The following is a 17,483-nucleotide window of genomic DNA, read 5'->3' as shown; positions in this document are numbered from 1 at the left end:
ATAGGGCACATTATTTTTCTTCTTGGATATGAACCACCTGCTTTCACAATTTTTAAAGTGAGAAATGTCGTGTTTGTGGTAAAAAGCAAACAAAATATAAAAAACAAGGGCCGGCCCCAGGCCGAGTGGTTAAGTTCATGCGCTCTGCTTTGGAGGCCCAGGGTTTTGCTGGTTTGGATCCTGGGTGCGGACACGGCACTGCTCATCAAGCCATGCTGAGGTGGCGTCCCACATGCCACAACCAGAACTACCCACAACTGGAATATACAACTATGTACTGGGGGGCTTTGGGGAGAAGAAAAAGAAGAAAACAAAAGAGATTGGCAGCAGATGTTAGCTCAGGTGCCCATCTTTAAAATATATATATATATATATATAAAACCACCCCCTGCCTTTTCCAATGGGGGCCGTGCAGGCCTTTTTCCCCAGAAGCGGTGGGCTCCCTCTGCAGCCTGACCCTCTCTCTGGCGTGCACTCTGCAGGAGGGCGACATTGGGGCCCTCTCTGTGGGTAGTTTGTGGTCTAGACCCTGCCTGTGTTCTCGGGTGCGTGGGCACCGATGGACGTTGGGCTGCATGGGTGGTGATGGATGGGGCAGCTCCTGGATGGGCAGAGGCAGGGTAGGATGTGGTGTGGACTTTGGGGACGTGTCTGATTCTGTCATCCTTTTCTCAGCCCTCTTGTCACCACCTGCGCCTCTTCGGCAACAGTTCCGTGAAGGCCAAGCGAGGGGACCAGCCTCGCGTTGTCTCATCAACTTGAGGTTTTAGGCGTAACTATTTCTGCACTTTAACGTCCTTAAAGGCAGAAGAACTTGGCGATGCTGGAGTGTACAGCTGAGGGGGTCGCTGTGTGTTGGTGTGCAGGTGCTCGCCCAGGCCTGGCCCTCCCGCTAACTGGCACATTCGCGAGGTTGCTTGAGTTCCTTAAGATTCACAAAAGGCACTGAGCCCGGTGCCCCTGCATTCCCTTCCTTTTCTTGAGAGCGGTGGCTGGTACACACCTGGAGTCGTGAGAAATCACAGTCACAGCGCCGAGCATTCTCTTACTGAGGGCCTGCCCCGTCCGGATCCTGCACTGAGCTGCTCCTGTGTGACCTGCGGCTCCATCCTCACGCCATCAACGCGGTGCTCTTGGCTTCGGACACTCCAGTCACATTAACATTTTAGGGTTCAAATCACGAAAATGGTCATCCCCCTCCTGGCCTCCGCCCCTCCCCCTGTCGTCGCCCAGGAGCTGAACGAGTAGCTAATTTCCGGTGCGGGAACAGGCTGTGGGGAGGACGGTGACCTGCTTCGTCCTGCTGTGGCTTTTGGTTTTTATGACTTACCTGAAATTGTGTCCTGTCAACTTTGGTTTAAAGACATGCCCCAGTGCCAGAGGGTGTTCAGTCAATCAGGTGGCTGTAAATCCGTTTCCACGGCAGGAAGTGCAGGGCTGTACTGGGATGTGTCCGGTTCTCGCCTGCTGGAGAATTTTGGGGTTGACCCGGTCTCACCAAGGACCAGTCCAGAGGCCGCTGTACAGGTGTGTCCCTGAAGTGGTGGCGTCAGTGAGCAGGGCGGCCGCGAGGTTCCCTGGACTGGAGCATTCCTGCATTGAGAAGCCTGGTGGGGGGGCGAGGCTCAGTTGGGGAGAGGAAATGCATGAGCTGAGGGGCTGCATAGGAGTTTCCTGTGGGCAAAATAAACTCCTAGTTCCCAGACTTTGAAAACCGCTGACATAGAGGACCTCGCTCGCCCCTTTTTCACGCACACCTCGTTTTGGACGGTGGTACTAAGGAATCTGAGACTGGAGAGCAGTTCAGAGACAACCCCTCTGTGTGCTTGCTCCTGAGTTCTATAACTGAAATAAAATGAGGAAAACCTTAATTCTATAGGAAACAAAAATGCATATTTGCTCAGAAGCAGCAAAGCCCCCCGGAGAAGCGTCTGAAGCAGTCACTGCATCCTAGAAGGTCGGTGGTAGCCGTGTCTGGAAAATGCTTCTGAAGTGTGTTATCTCTAGATTACTTCCTCTTGTAGCTGGAATGTTTGCCATTCACACGGTGAGTTGTTGACAGAAGAATCCAGGAAATTGGATCTGGAAAAAGCATCGGCAAGTCGAGAAGGCGCGTGGACCCGTCAGACAGAGGTGTTCTCTGAGAAGCCTGCTTTGCTGTTGCACAGCACTGCGATTTCCTCTCTGGTCTTCAATTTAATTTAATTTATTTTTAAAGTTTGGCACTTGAGCTAACATCTGTTGCCAATCTTCTTTTCTTCTTCTTCCCAAAGCCCCCGGTACATAGCTGTATATTCCAGTTGTAGGTCCTTCTGCTTGTGCTGTGGGGGACGCCGCCTCAGCGTGGCCTGATGAGCGATGCTAGGTCTGCGCCCAGGATCCAAACCTGCGAACCCTGGGCCACGAAAGCGGAGTGCATGAACTTGAACCACTCAGCCACGGGGCGGCCCCTGGTCTTTAATTTTAGAAAACACATATGAACTCTCTTGTAAGAGCGAGCAAGCCAGCCACAGGTGGACCAGCTCTTTATTTAGAATGGATTTAACAAGTGCCTGAAAATACGGGTCAAAATGACCTCCAGTGTAGCCCTCTTCTATGTCCTCAATTGGGAGACCGTTCATTCTTATTTTGACATTGCTTACAACCATCCCAAGTGTAAAGTGAAAACGCTTTCAGAGGCCATGCGTGTTCTTGGATGTGACCACATGACCCCGTGTGAAGGTCCTGTGGGGCCGTGGACGTGCCACGGCCGGCTGAGGGTCTCTTGGATCCATCGTATGAATGAAGCAGCACAAGAGGGAGAGTGTTAAACTTTTGGTCAGAAACTAAGCGTAGCTTTAAAGGTTTTATGGTTTGTTTTCCTTAAGTGAGTCATAAAACTGGCTCTGAGGGCAAATTCCGAAGGAGAATTTTAGAGAACAGTTTGGCTCTGGCTGTGCTGGAGTACTGGATTCAGCCTTTCAAGGAGATTTCGTTGGAGTTTATAAATGATGGTACGTGTGTGTGAAGTCAGCCTTCCTAACTTAGTGAGAGAGCCCAGCACTGCAGCTGGTAGCGATTTTTCACTTTTTTCACGTGTTGCAGGAGCCTAAGGACTTTGCAAATGAAAGAATGAGTCCCTTCCTAGGGAGGCAGCCGCTGTGCAGCCGAGACAGGTGCTTTGAATGCAAGAATCACAGAGTCCCCCTTTTGATTTCTTGCTCGCTTTCTTAGCCATATGCATCCATGCTCCCCCAAAATAATCAAAGTACTTTTGGAGAACCTTTTACGTTGCAAATGTGTTACGGTTTGTAGAACAGTTTTGCATGTCTTTCCTCTAGAGGCGAAGGCATTTGTAAATGTTTTTGTTAAATCAGTATTTAAATTCTGAGAAATAATAAAGGCAAAGGAGATGTCTCTCTTCCCAAGGTGGCATCTGTGAAGCGGCAGATCGTGTGTGGGGTTGACTGAGGAGCGCATGTGGCAGGAATAACTTGAGCCGTTGCTGTCAGCCAGGCGCAGCTGAGACCCCCCACGGCCAACTCGGGGTATCAGCCCCTCGCCTCATCCTCATAGCTTCATCCATCAGTGGCTGGGGCGGCTCCCTGCCCCTCAGTCTCTCTATTTCCCTCACCAGTGAAAGTACAGACACTACCCCAGGGTTTTCCCCGTGGGGCCTTGGACCAGCTTCACTTCCTGTTTCGTCAAAGCCTCTGGTTAGTGCGGTTCCCCCTCCTGCTCTGCCCAGGGCAGTCCCGGCTTAGGCCAGGTGTTCTGCCTACTGAACAGTAATATTTTCCCCAGTTCTCAGAAGTACTCGGGTTTGGATGATAAAACAGCATCCCTCTACGGAGGGTCCATTTCACACGGTGGTGGAGTTTCTGGAACTTGGACCCCGGCCACCGGCCTGCTCACCTGAGGTCTCCCTGCCTCCCCAGCTACCTAGGAATGAACCCACAAGGTCAGCTTTGCCCCTGATTGTAGTCGCTCAGTCCTGTTCTCCTGTCTTAAGAGTGGCTTGCTGTGCTATGCATGCAGAGTCTTAACAGAAACCTGGGAGTTTTAGGGTGACAGAAGTCATTGAAAAGGCAACCCCAAGGCTAGATTGGTTCTCTCTCTCTTATCCATCCAAACATCTAGCTATCATCTATCATCTGTTTATCATGTATGTATCCATCCATCCATCACTGACCTGTCATCTATCGTCTAGCTGTCTATCACCTATCATCTATCATGTATGTATCCATCCATCCGTCATCAACCTGTCATCTATCATCTAGCTGTCTATCATCTATCATCTGTCTATCATGTATGTATCCATCCATCCATCATCGACCTGTCATCTGTCATCTAGCTGTCTATCAACTATCTGCCTACCTGTGTGTTTTTCATCTTCTGTTGAGAGAGACCCCTGGGGTCACTTAGAAGGAGGGGAGGGCTTGGTTTGCGTTTGGTCCTCGGGCAGCAGGGAAACTGTTCCTCATGCAGTCTCTGTGTCTAGGAGCTTATGTCCCAGGACACAATGCAAATAGCGCCTCAGATAAAGCTCCCTTTCGAGAGGGGGGCCTGGATCCAGTCACGCTCCTGCTTATCACCCTGGTCCTCCACAGTGACAGCTGTGCTGGGCTTGATGCTTTAAATAGAATCTTCTAAAAACGCACACCCTATAAGGTTTTAAGAAGGAAGGGACATGGGAACAAAAAGATAAGAGTGATCCTTAAAGCTGGACAGAGGTGTGTTTGGAGGAAGTTCCGCTGCTTCCCCGTGAAGACACTGGGGGGCTGTGGGCAGTCCTTACAGCAGCCTGGTCCGGGGGCTGGGCGAGGCTGGGGGGCCAGCGCCCAGAGTTGCCGTCCTCGGTGCACACGCTGTGCAGACGCCTGTGACACTGACCCCACCTGCTCTCCCCTTCTGCTCTGTTCCATTCCACGCTGTTGGCCCCTCTCTTGGTGTCACATAGAGGACACTAGACTGCACACATGTGCACGTTTGTGTATGTATTTATGTAACATTACATGTATATTATCACTTATGTATAATGTAATCTGTATTATCTGATTATAAAATTAGATATTATGGTATATTATAAAATTATTACAGTATATTATGTAAATATGTTTTATTATATATGTGATATCTAGTATATAAATCTATTACATATACTGTATCAGTATGTAAGTACATATATATCTGCATGTGTGTATAGTCGAATGTTGTATATATGACAACTAGGAAACAGGAAGATAGTGTGGAATGAACTAGAACAAAGTGAGGTTGAGAGCAGGTTTGTTTTATACAATATGTGCAGGTACAGAGCTGTGCGTTGCTTAACGATGGGGCTATGTTCTGAGAAATGTGGTGATTTCATCATCATGAGAACATCATAGAGCGTGCCTCCACACACCTGGGTGGTCCAGCCTCCTACACACCTGGGCCTTATGGTGCTAATCTCACGGGACCACAGTAGTATATGCAGCCTGTCACTGACCAAAATGTCATCAAGCAGTGCAGGACTGTATATAATATATAAATGTATAAATAATATATGTGTATAATCTAGTGTTATATATTACATATGATATATGGTGTTTTATTGTATAAATATGTAAGGTAAATATAATACATGTTATTTTGTATGTATTATATATAATGTATTTTTGATGGGAATTTTACATTTATAAACATAAGTATGTGAACTGATGCCCCCGAAGGTGCCTGCACCGTTGATTAACTTTGCTCGAGGCTCCGTCCTCCATGGGCCATTTCATCTTTTCAAACGTTTATTCCTTCTTTGTTTCCTCTTGACCTTCACTAGGCGGGGGGTATGAATCCACAGGAATGATCTATTGTGATAAACCTTTCTATGGGGTTATAGCCTGTTCCCTTTTAAGGTTAAATGCCCTGGAAGCGAGTCATGCAGATAAAGGAACGTTTCTGTAAACATTGATCTCGTGTAGTCTGCGGGGAAAAGTGAGATGCCTTTTGAGTGGACAGGCGACTGCCTCTGGGCTTCTAGAAGTGTGCGCTGACACCCTGGCGCACGAACCTTGTCCTCTCAGTGTCGTAATGTCGCCAGTAGGAACGTGAGGCAGGCGGGATGAGGGGGCAGCGATGTTGTGTGTGTTTCGAGGGGAGAGTGGATGCCTGGGCACGCCGAGGCTCCGACAAGGATGCTGTCACCTGTGATTGACACCACTCTCGCCATGTGCATTGGTGTTAAACCACAAACAGTTTTCGGGTAGATGTGTCCCTTTTCAGCATCTCAGGAACCATCAGGCAACAGGCACACTGTCCTCCATCGTTCTCTGGACGAGTCTGGGTGGAATCGCCGTTATTCGAGGTTACACTGAAGAGGCCTTTCCGCCATCTATGGCTTTACCAGCACTGGTACCGTGTTGGCTCTAACCCTGAGGAACCTAGATTTGTGGTCATTCGTATTTCCATTTTACCTAATGTAGGATCAGTTATTGTCTCAGCAAAGCGTAGCCCAGTTTTAAGGAGGTTTCCTTCTCTTCCGCAGGGTTACCAGGGCATGGTGGATGGCAGCAGCAACATCGTGGAAGCCGACTGGGAGAGCGTCTCGAGCATCCTGCAAGTGGTACGTGCCGCGTTTCAGTGCTGGTTGTTTCTCTAAGTAACTCCTTTCGTTTGACACCGTTTACACGTAGGCTCCACTGATGCTTACAACACCTCCATGTGCTGCCTGCATTATTCTTAGCTACTGCCATGGAAAGAAAACACCCTTAACTTGTCATTTAATTAAATTTTTGAAAAAGCTTTACATCATGCAGACCGAGGCATTGTCCTTGCAGTAAAAGTTGCGCCTGCCAGCTAGTGGAAATCCTGGTGCTTGTAGCAGATTTGGGGTTTTTTTTAGACCAGGTTAATGTGCAGGCTGCTTTGGTTTGTTGGTGCTGTGTGTTTAAAAATGGCAAATCTCCGTGCCTGTCGGGTTTTTGTGAGTCCCTTGGCATCCGTGTAACAAAGTCTGGGGGAGGTCCCGACCAGCCGCCTCCGAGGCTGTGGATTTCGTGGGAACACAGCTCCCCTGTCCTGGCCTGAACCGGGCAGGGCTGGTTCCCCCGGTGTGCGCAAGGATGAGGTCATTATCACTCCAGGCAGAACAATCGCTTACTTTGAATTTAAAAGGAACCTGCCTGAATATTTTTTGTGTAATAACTTCCTGGAAACCTGTAGCTTAGTGAAGGCTCCAAATGAGTTGAGAAATGGATTACGTGGAAAGAACGGACTTCATGAAAAGCTGTTTATTTGTGGGTTGAGCTTTTGAAATGTACATATTAGTCTGTGAGTCGTGTCGAGTACTTTCTAATAGAAAGAAACAAATTGGTGGATTCCCTGTGAAGGTGCTAGTTCAATGGATGAATGGACAGAAACAATATGGTGTATATGTATAAATGGAATATTATTCAGCCATCAAAAAGAAGGGAATCCTGCAATATGGGACAACATGGATGGACCTTGAGGGTTTTATGCTAAGAGAAGGAAGTCAGACAGAGGAAGACAAAGACTGCATGGCCCCACTTACATCTGGAATCTCAAATATTGTGCTCCTAGAAGCAGAAAGAGGAAAAGTGGTTGCCTGGGCCTGGGGGTGGGGGAGACGGGGAGATGCTGGTCACAGGGTGCACACTTCCAGTTACAAGATGAATAAGTTCTGGGGAGCTCATGTACAGAGTGGCGAGTGCAGCTAACAACACTGTATTGTATCCTTGAAACGCGTTGAGAGGATAGATCTTGTGTTCTCGCCACACCCACACACACACAGTAACTGAGGTGAGGGAGCGGTTAGTTAATTTGATTGTGGGGATCGTTGAACAGTGTACACGCACAGTAAGTCATCATGTTATCTACCTTAAAAAAATGTTAACAGTGCTGTATCATATACTTGAAAGTTGCTAAGAGAGTAAATCTTACAAATCCTCACCACAAAAAAGAACGGTAATTATGTGACTTGACAGCCGGATTAACTGACCGTGTTGTGGTCATCATTTCACAGCACACACGTGTCAAATCCTCACTGTGCGCCTTAGCCCTACACAGTGTTACGTGTCAGCTGTATCTCAGCAAAGGCGGGGGTGGGGGGTTACAGAGGGGTCTGCGCTGTCATGGGCTCGGCAGTCTGCGCTCGGCCCTCCTTTGCTCCTAGAAAGAGGCTGAAGGGAAGTGTGACAAACGTCAGTACTTAGTGAGGGAGAGCTTTCCAGAAATGGGGACAGCGTCATCTGAATTCCAGACAGTAGACCTGCGTGTGAAAAGTGTCCATTCTGCTACTGTGATTGTACAGGAAGATGGAAACAGGTGTGGTGGAAGCGTGCATGTGTGTGCGTGGGCATGTGCGTGCGTGTGCGGTGCCTACCTCTGTGCAGCCTAGTCGGTCCTGCGGTCATTCCTGAGGCCCCGTCCGTCCGTGTTACCTCCTCAGCCTTCCTGGGCTGGGTCTCAGCTTCCAGTTGTGAGAAGTCACCTGACCCTCCAGTGGCTCCTGGTCAAATCAAAGTCCAGAGGCTGCGCTTATCTCTGCTCTGCACCTGCCCTCCCTGCCCGGGCTCCCCTGAGCTGGGCCAGCTCACGACACTGTGCCCGCCAGGCTCACACGGGGTCCCTGCTGGTCGTGAGCATCCTGCTTTATGAAGTGAGCGTGCGCTTGTAGGGTCGTGTACAAATAAAAGTTTGATGAGTGCCCTCGGGATGTACGTAAAGGAATCTTGCGTTTTTCTTTTTCTTTTCTTTTCTTTTTTGAGGAAGATTAGCCCTGAGCTAACTACCGCCAGTCCTCATCTTTTTGCTGAGGAAGACTGGCCTTGAGCTAACATCCGTGCTCATCTTCCTCTACTTTATACGTGGGACACCTACCACAGCATGGCCTGCCAAGCGGTGCCATGTCCACACCTGGGATCCGAACTGGCGAACCCTGGGCTGCCGAGAAGTGGGACGTGGGCACTTAACTGCTGCACCACCGGGCTGGCCCCTCAAAAACAAAGGATTCTTAGTTGTATTTAGAGAAACACAAGTTTCAGCCGGTCCACTGGCGCAGTGGTTAAGTGTGCACATCCCGCTACTTGGCGGCCTGGTTCGCATCCCGGGTGTGGACACGGCACCACTTGGCAGGCCATGCTGTGGTAGGCATCCCACGTATAAAGTATAGGAAGATGGGCACGATGTTAGCTCAGGGCCAGTCTTCCTCAGCAAAAAGAGGAGGACGGGCCATAGTTAGCTCAGGGCTAATCTTCCTCAAAAAAGATAAAAAGGAGATTCCTTTGTTTTTGAAAAACCAAGTGTGAAAAATCTTGACTTCTCTCTCCCACATGTTTGGGTGATCCAACTTAAGTTTTCTTAAGATTTAGCCTTTAAATGGGGTGGGGCGGGGGAGATGGAGTGCAAAATTAAAATAATAAATCCCCTTGAATCACTGGTTTCTTTTTTGCCTGCACTCGTGCTGAGCTGACTGGAAGGGAAGCCTTGCTATCTGGGGCCGCAGCCACAAGGCTTCTCGGCCGCGGCTGCCGGCAGGTGTGGGACCAGCCCTCCGGGACATATGCCACCGCCTCAGGATGGCTGCCTTCGCTCTCTGTTTCCACAGCCTGCTTGGCTCCCCCCAGGCATGATGCGGTCTCTTTATCCATCAAATTCCAGGATGGAGCTAAAAATGGGAAAATGACAAACTTTCACAGTTGACCGACTCAAAAGATTAAAACGAGAGAAACCTGAGTCTTGGAAGCCCTGTGTATCCAGCAGCATTCACCTGTGCCCACCTACTCAGCTTGCTGTCCAGTCAGGGAGACAGGTGACCATGATTTTTTTCTCCTCCAGGGTGGGACCATTATCGGCAGCGCCCGTTGCAAGGCCTTCCGCTCACGGGAGGGCCGCCTGCAGGCTGCTCGGAACTTGGTCCAGCTGGGTATCACCAACCTGTGTGTGATCGGAGGGGATGGCAGTCTCACTGGGGCCAACATCTTCCGGAAGGAGTGGAGCGGGCTGCTGGAAGAGCTGGCCCAGAATGGTACGTTCCTGCCTCTGCACAGCCTCTCGGGGGGTTTTCTGTTCCCCGTTCATTGTGCCCTCCCTCCAGAGAGCTTGGAACTTGCACGTTCTGCCTGTTTGACTGTCGCAGAGGCATATGTGCTATTGCCGACCTTACAGTACGCCACCTTAGGACTTAAATTTGTGCCTCAAATAATAACAATCATGGTAGTAAGAATAATATTTATTTCGGCATACTGCGTGCCAGGCACCGCTTGGCTTTGTACATAGCTGGTGCAACACTCATGACAACCGTCTGAGATGGGTTTTATATTTATCCCCATTTCACAGATGGGGGCCGGGGGCCTGAGGTGAGGCCACGGAGCTGGGAGGGGCCCTGGCCCGCATTCGCCAGCGTCTGCCCGTTAACCTGCACGCTGACTTCTGCAGCTCCGCTCGGGTCTCTAAACTGCGAGTTGTGAGGTTTAGATGGCAGCCGTCTGGTCTTCCTTGAGCACCTTTGAAGCTGTCGTAGGAAAGGATTTCCAAGAACCCTGTATATTCCGTGGTTTTTATCTTGTCAAGGTGCTGTCACGAGATCCTGAGTTAACATAAAATATGACCGGTGATAGCGAGTTGTTTGAACCGACAGCAACTTCGTGAAAGGCATAAACTTGAGCTAAGAGTTGCCCCACGGTCTGTAGGCTGTATATTTGGGGATGCAGAGCGGCTGTCAGGTGCAGCAGCGAGGCCTGGCGCCACTGTCTGTCCTCCGTACTCTGGTCTGACGTGGGCCTGGTGGGCAACAGAGCAGAAGAGCTGCTGGAGTCGTGGCCCGAGCTGCCCACCCTTGACTGTTCCAGTCAAACCGATGGGCCAGCGCCGTGTAGGTAGATAGCTGTCTGCCAGCTGGCCCCCATGGGCCTGTGAGAAGTCAGCATGATGGTTCTACCATATTCTTGAGAACTTAATTCTGTGATGGTGACGTTTCCTTGTTTAGAGGCGTGCCGTTCTCCCAGGCTGTTACCAGACAGAAGTCAGGTTCTATCCACTGATTACAACGTGCGGCTCCTTCCTTTTCTCTTATTCTTGTAATTCAGAATTAGGTTGTGTGAGGAAGCAAAATGATATGTAGGAAATGCATCCAGAGTCGTGGCTCTCTCTGCCCGTGGCCATCCTGGTCCACACCTGGTGGTGCGCCCGTGGAAGGGGCGGCTGCCCCCGGCCGTGGCGAGTGTGTGGTGTGTTTCCCACGCAGGCCAGATCAACAAAGAGGAGGTGGAGAAGTACTCGTACCTCAACGTCGTGGGGATGGTGGGCTCCATCGACAACGACTTCTGCGGGACGGACATGACCATCGGCACCGACTCAGCTTTGCACAGGATCATTGAGGTCATCGACGCCATCATGACCACCGCCCAGAGGTAGGGGAACTTGGAGGAATTGGTGGGCGGGCAGTGTAGACGTTAGTGCTGGCTCCAGAAGGTTCCACAGGTGGGTTTTCCTGGGTGAGTCTTGTCACCTGGGTATTGAAACCAGATCAAGAAAACAGTTTCCTGGTTTACTTTTATTTTCGATCTTAAAAAGTTCTTCCCCTGTTACAAAGGAAAAATGTGTTCACTGGAGAGAATTTAGATGACGTAAGAAGACAAAATAGTCGTTTTCTCAAATGCTGCCCCAAGGTCTGCTGCAGGAGTGGCGGAAGGTGAGGCCGCGTGAGCTCGCACGCTCTCGTTGGAGGTGTGGGGAGCATCGCCTCGCTGTGACATTTCTGACCTGCAGATGGACCAACGTGTAGATGGAGCAATGACGCGTTATCCACGGCGATGCCGACTCGCGACAGGATCGCCGCTAACAGTTCTTTTCATGGCCCTAGAGTTTCTGAAGCACTTGTCCTGAGAACCGTGTGAAAGAGTAAATGAACACGTGTCTGTCTCATGAATGAGGAGCTTGAGACCGTCTCCAGCCAGTGCCTGGGAAACCGTGGGCACGGAAACCTCGTCGTCTCTGCAGACGCTCCAGGGCTGCTCGTAGTAGTTGGGTATCCCGGTTCCAGGGAGAGGCCGTGCCGGGCGCCTGACCGAGCTGACTTTCTAGCATCACACCCTGTGTTTGCTGTGGCATACGTCCAGTCTGCAGTTCTTGACATGACAAGTGACTGACCCTGCCCTGAAGGGCTGTCATCCTGGAAAGAGCGTAGAACAGTGTCCCAGAAGTACATGCATGTCAAGCACAAGCGAACGAACGTGGAAATTGCGTCACTGGAAGGTGCCCTCGCAGCCGAAGCCCCTTTGCTCACAGGAGTTTGAAGCGCTCCCACAGTGGTACCTGCTTTTGCAGATCATGCTTGGGAGCTCGGGTATCAGCCGGATTGTGAGCAGACGGCTGCCTGACGCGGCTGGGGACGTGCTCTCTTCTTTGCGATCCTTGTTGTCCCCAGTGTGTAAGCGGATGTTTCTTTTTCTCTTTTCCAGCCACCAGAGGACGTTCGTTCTTGAGGTGATGGGGAGACACTGCGGGTATGTACGTGCGGACAGGATGGGGCTGGAAGCACCCTGGGCACGGTCTCCCTGATGTCCTGTGCTCCGCGTGCCCGTGCTCAGGGGAGGAGAGGAGCCGGCGGTCCCCGTGCAGCCCCAGCCTCTGTCCACCAGAGCAGCATGAGCTCCGGGTGCCCAGCGGCGGTGGCCTCATGAGACGGTTGCTGTTTCCGATTAGGTACCTAGCCCTGGTGAGCGCCTTGGCCTGCGGGGCCGACTGGGTGTTCCTGCCCGAGTCTCCGCCGGAAGAGGGCTGGCAGGAAAACATGTGTGTCAAACTCTCGGAGGTGAGTGGCGGTGTGCTCCCTCGACGGCCGGTGGTCCTGGTCGCGCTGCGCTGACCATGGCTTGTGATGGCCTCTGGGATTTTCCATGTGGACAGAGTGTGAAAGGGGTGAAAACGTTCTCATCCGAAAGTGAGTTCCAGCTTGTTGCATGGGATGTGTGTCTGTCAGCCATTCACTTGTGCGTCATCTCCCCACTGGGGCAAAGGGTCACGCCGTAGAGAAACACCTGGCCCTGTTTCCTTTTCCATGGAAAGCGGCAGCTACAGTTCACATAGGGAGGCACCGTGCAACCAGGGCTGTTAAAAGAAAGCAGAGTTGGGGACGAAATCTGTTTCCTGTTCTGTCTCCACGTGGCACAGCACAAGCAGCCCCACGGTTGACCCCTTCTCCATCCTCTGTGACACACGTGGCACGTGTGGTGACAGAGCGTCCAGCCATGTGCCCCCTGCTGGGCTTGCTGTCAGAGATCCCTGCTGGCTGATTGCTGCGAACCCGGCTTTTCCTTCTGTCTGTAGTTCCTGGCGTGTTTGTGTCTCACGCTGCGGGTCATTGGTGTAAGGCGGATTTCCCTCTAGGGCACGCGAGGTCTCGTTGAAAACACGCTCTTTCAGGACAGAGACCCCAGCGTGTAGGTGAATCCTCTTCCCTTATTTCTATACCTGTTTTATCACCATTTTGCAGGTGCATGATGTAAGCATGTGGCATAGGCTAATTTTACAGTTGTATGCAGCAAACGCATAAGCATTGCACGCAGCAAGGACACACATGCAATGAGACTTTGCCGTCCCCTTCGAGGTAACGGATTTGAAGAAAGGCATTCAAGCAACGTACCAAACAAGTTTTGCTGACCTCACACCTTGTTGATTAAAGCTGTCCCTTCCTGGGCAGGCATCCTGCCCCCTTTCAATCTGGCGTTCATTGCCGCCATGGAGCCATGATCCAGGGGGATGTCCACGTATGACCATTACTGTCCACATAATAAATAAGTTCCAGCCTCTTGGTTCCCACCTGGCACGTGGGCGGCATTCTCCACCAGCCAGTCCATGTGGGGTGACTCGCGGCTGGCAGCATGAGATGGGGTGGCACTCCTTTTAGATTGGTCCTTCCTGGTTGCGCTGAGGACATCTGTTTAATTAGCCTTGCATGGGACATAACCTAAGAGGTCACAGACCCGGAGGGCCCGTGCCCGTCCCTGCCAGCTGTCCTTCCTCCTCCCTGGCAGTCCCTGACGTGGTCCAGGATGACGCCGACGTAGCAGGCTCTGAGGGCAGCCCTGAGGGATGAGGAGACGTACTCCCCAGTATGAGGAAGCGCACGTCTGGTCAGAGGGTCAGCAGCGAGGCTGTGGGGTCAAGGCAGGCATTGGGGTTTAGACACTGATTTCAGGTCAGTCGATTATTCCTGAAACTGGATGGTCTTATCTGCAAACCTCCTTGGGTTTCCGACTTTGTAAATCACGCTGTCAGCTGGGACGAGAATAAGCGCGTGTTGGGCTCCCCCTGCCTGCCGTGTCGGCAGAGTCTGAAGCGATGGTTTCAACGTACTTGTGTGGAAACACGTGATATCATTGTATCTGTAATTTTTATTGGTTATTAACATAGCACTGCAAGAAGTTTGCCAAATGTTTGCCCATAGATTGGCCTGAGAGACGAGCTACAGAGCATCCCCCACGTCCTGGGCACTTCCATGTAAGATGGGCAAAGGTTCTGAGGCATCGGAAGTCCCAGGGTGGGACGTTGGCTCTGCCCCCACAGGGTGACTCTGGGCCAACGGCCCCACCTTCCCGCGTCCCGAGTCCCTCAGCTGTGACGTGGGTCACGCCGCTGCTCCTGGGGGATTCTGTGAGGATTTGATGACTGAGTGACTCCGTCCAGGTGGGGAGCCAGGGGGCATTCAGTGAGCTGTACAGACAAGGCAGCTCACCTTCCCGCGTGAGTGCATAGACGCCGCCATCATTTTTTAACCACTTCGGAACATTTTATGGATGAAGCGCGACTATTTGGCCAAGCCCATATTTATGGACCTGTCATCACTGCCACGTTGCTATTTCAAACGACGCTAAAATAATCAGCTTTGTAGTCATATCTTTACACCTTGCAGAAAATATTTCTCATTAGTACGTTCTTCAAAGTGTAGCACGTTTACTGTCCATCAAAAACAACAACAATGTATGTATGTGTGATGCCTGGTGGGGAGCCTGGTGAGACCCCTCAGGTGACATCCCTGGGCCTCATCCACATTTGCTGCCCCCAACAGCTCGCTACAGGAGGGCTCTTAACTTGGGCTTTTCAAGAGAACAAGCTGCCTGAGAATGATTTAGGGCCTCGTTGGATGGCTGCTATGAGCCCATGAGGACGGCAGCAGCTCCAGGTGTCAGCGGAGCCAGCCTGGGCTCTGCTCTTTCCACATTTCTCCTCTCTGCCCCACCTGCCTCCCGCCCAGGCCTGGGGCAGTATCATCTGACCCCGGTGGAGTCGGGGAGAATTCCCGGGTTGGGGTGGGGCTCATGGGGAGGGCAGGAAGCTCTGGCTTCTGAAGGAGATTGGAAGCCTGGTTTGTGGTAGGAACTGGCTGGGGGAGGCAGCCTCCGGGCTCAGGGCCACCTGGGGCTCATGGTCAGCCGCAGCCTGGGTGCTGACTGCTGTCTGGTGACGTCCTCCAGCCCACAGGCCCCTGCCTGCCCTGCAGCCTCCGCCACCTCCTCTCTCAGAGCACCTTGACCTTCCAGTCGGATGACGATTTCTGCCTGGAAAGAGGCCAGTTGGATTGGGGCAAACTGCCCCGTGTTCTTGTTGTTAAGGACATTTCAGGCATTTGAGGATTTTCGTTTCCTTAGAACCGTGCCCGGAAGAAGAGACTGAATATCATCATTGTGGCCGAAGGAGCCATTGATACCCAAAATAAACCCATCACCTCGGAACAAATCAAGGAGGTGAGTGTGGGCCCTCCCTCCGCCTCCTCCGTCGCCTGTCTGGACACGGAGATCAGAACACGCGGGCAGGGCTGAGGGTTGGAACACTGCGTTCTTATTTTGAAAACATTTTTTGTTCTTCCTTTAAATATTTAGAACTATTTTCGTAATGACTCATGACTTTAATGACACGAGGCTTGCACAGCTCCTGATGTCGGTCGGCAGAGCCGGTGCCTCCTGAGTTGACCCTCTGGAGTATTCTCAAAGGCCTGGGGACATGCGGCCAGGTGGGGTCAGAAAGTTCTGGCTCTGGGCGCCAGCTGCCTTGAGAGCCAGGGGGTCCACTCCTGGGTGGCGGAGGCCAGGTTCTCCGGCAGGAAAGGTGCCCCTGTCCCTTCTGCCGGGAGCATCAGCTGAGCATGTTCTTGCCCCCCAAGAAAGCCGCCTACTTGGCCTTGAGTCACTGGTGCTCCCGGCCCTGCAGAGGGGCCAACACCGCAGTCTTATTGCCACAGAGCTCGCCCAGACGGGTGCTGGCTTGTCACACAGGCCGGTGACAGATGGGCCAGGCTTCCGAGTTCCAGAGGTAACTGGGAAAGTTCTGGATGAAGGGCCAGGGAGCAGACAGAGGGCTTGGTTGAAGCCATTCAGGGAGAAGACCTTGTCCACTTGGCTATAACCCTGTTACGACCTTTACTGCTTCCCCTACCAGCTGTGCACCTGAACACTAAAACATCAAGAGGTGTCTGTGAGGTGTGTCTGCCAGTATTTACGAGACATAATCAATAAGATCAGAGCAAAGATTTTGTTTCCCACTTAATTGAAGTTGAGATCGAATCAGGGAGTATCAGCATAAGAAGGGAGCATGGCGTTCCTATAACTCAACCCCGTTATGTCTATAGAGGATATGTGAGGTCCAGCCAAGGGAGGTGGCCTGTCCCAGCCACCCGGCTGTGGGGGGTCCTGGGTGGCAGGGACGCCTCACTTCCTGTGCTGTGCATTTCACATCACAGCTTCACAAACGCAAGGAGATTCAGCAGAATGTCTGCATCTTTATAAAGGATGGATAATGCTTTAAATGCAAGCTCTAGAAACAGTGTTTTTAAAAACGTCGTGTCCCTTATGTTCACGTGTGATGTAGGAGAGACAGACTTTATTTGATGAAGAAAGCGTTATTTTAAAAAATAAAGTTCCACCAGCTGATAAGCATTCCCTCAGGAGGCGAAGGTTAGACACTCGAACTCATTTGCACGTGGATCTGAGGAGAGAGTGGAGGTGACTCTCCCCGGCGCCCAGCTTCTGTGCCTGTCAGAGCCGACGGGCCCGAGTTGTGATCTGTGCTCCCTGATGGGCGTGTTTCCCCACAGCTCGTGGTCACGCAGCTGGGATATGACACGCGGGTGACCATACTGGGTCACGTGCAGAGAGGAGGGACGCCGTCCGCCTTCGACAGGATTTTGGTAAGCCGGATGGGAGCTGCCAGGCATCTTCCCGAGAGAGGAGCATTCTGGGAGAGCAGGCAGCCAGCATCCAGCCCAGACCGACATACACAGAGCATCCAGGAAAAGTGCCCACAGCGCAGGCAGCTCATCCCCGGGATGCCACTGCCATGTTGTCCCTTGCAGACTTGCTGGCCTAGGGTGGTTTCTGGGCCCCCAGTCACCTAGACGAGGGGAGACCCCCAAATGTGGGGACTCTGGGAGAATCAATCCCGGAAGGTGAAAGCTGGCGTCTACGTGCAGGTTTCTAGAAACAGACCACAGCAGAGACCAGAGCCCAGATCCT

At 51.7% G+C, this 17,483-nt stretch overlaps 1 protein-coding gene across 1 annotated transcript in view; it reads left to right on the top strand.

Annotated features, from left to right (window-relative positions):
• Nucleotides 1–17,483, top strand: part of PFKP (phosphofructokinase, platelet) — a 59,601-nt gene that overhangs the window by 19,455 nt on the left and 22,663 nt on the right. Inside the window, exons 3-9 of the mRNA XM_046678518.1 lie at nt 6,500–6,577; nt 9,811–10,000; nt 11,219–11,384; nt 12,435–12,479; nt 12,679–12,787; nt 15,624–15,719; nt 17,066–17,158. Coding sequence (XP_046534474.1) covers nt 6,500–6,577; nt 9,811–10,000; nt 11,219–11,384; nt 12,435–12,479; nt 12,679–12,787; nt 15,624–15,719; nt 17,066–17,158 — 777 coding nt within the window. The remainder of the gene's footprint in view (nt 1–6,499; nt 6,578–9,810; nt 10,001–11,218; nt 11,385–12,434; nt 12,480–12,678; nt 12,788–15,623; nt 15,720–17,065; nt 17,159–17,483) is intronic.

This window comes from Equus quagga, chromosome 12 (assembly GCF_021613505.1).
Source record: "Equus quagga isolate Etosha38 chromosome 12, UCLA_HA_Equagga_1.0, whole genome shotgun sequence".
Classification (NCBI taxonomy): domain Eukaryota; kingdom Metazoa; phylum Chordata; class Mammalia; order Perissodactyla; family Equidae; genus Equus; species Equus quagga.
The sequence above is the reverse complement of the archived record's forward strand: the minus strand, read 5'-3'. Positions and strand labels throughout refer to the sequence as shown.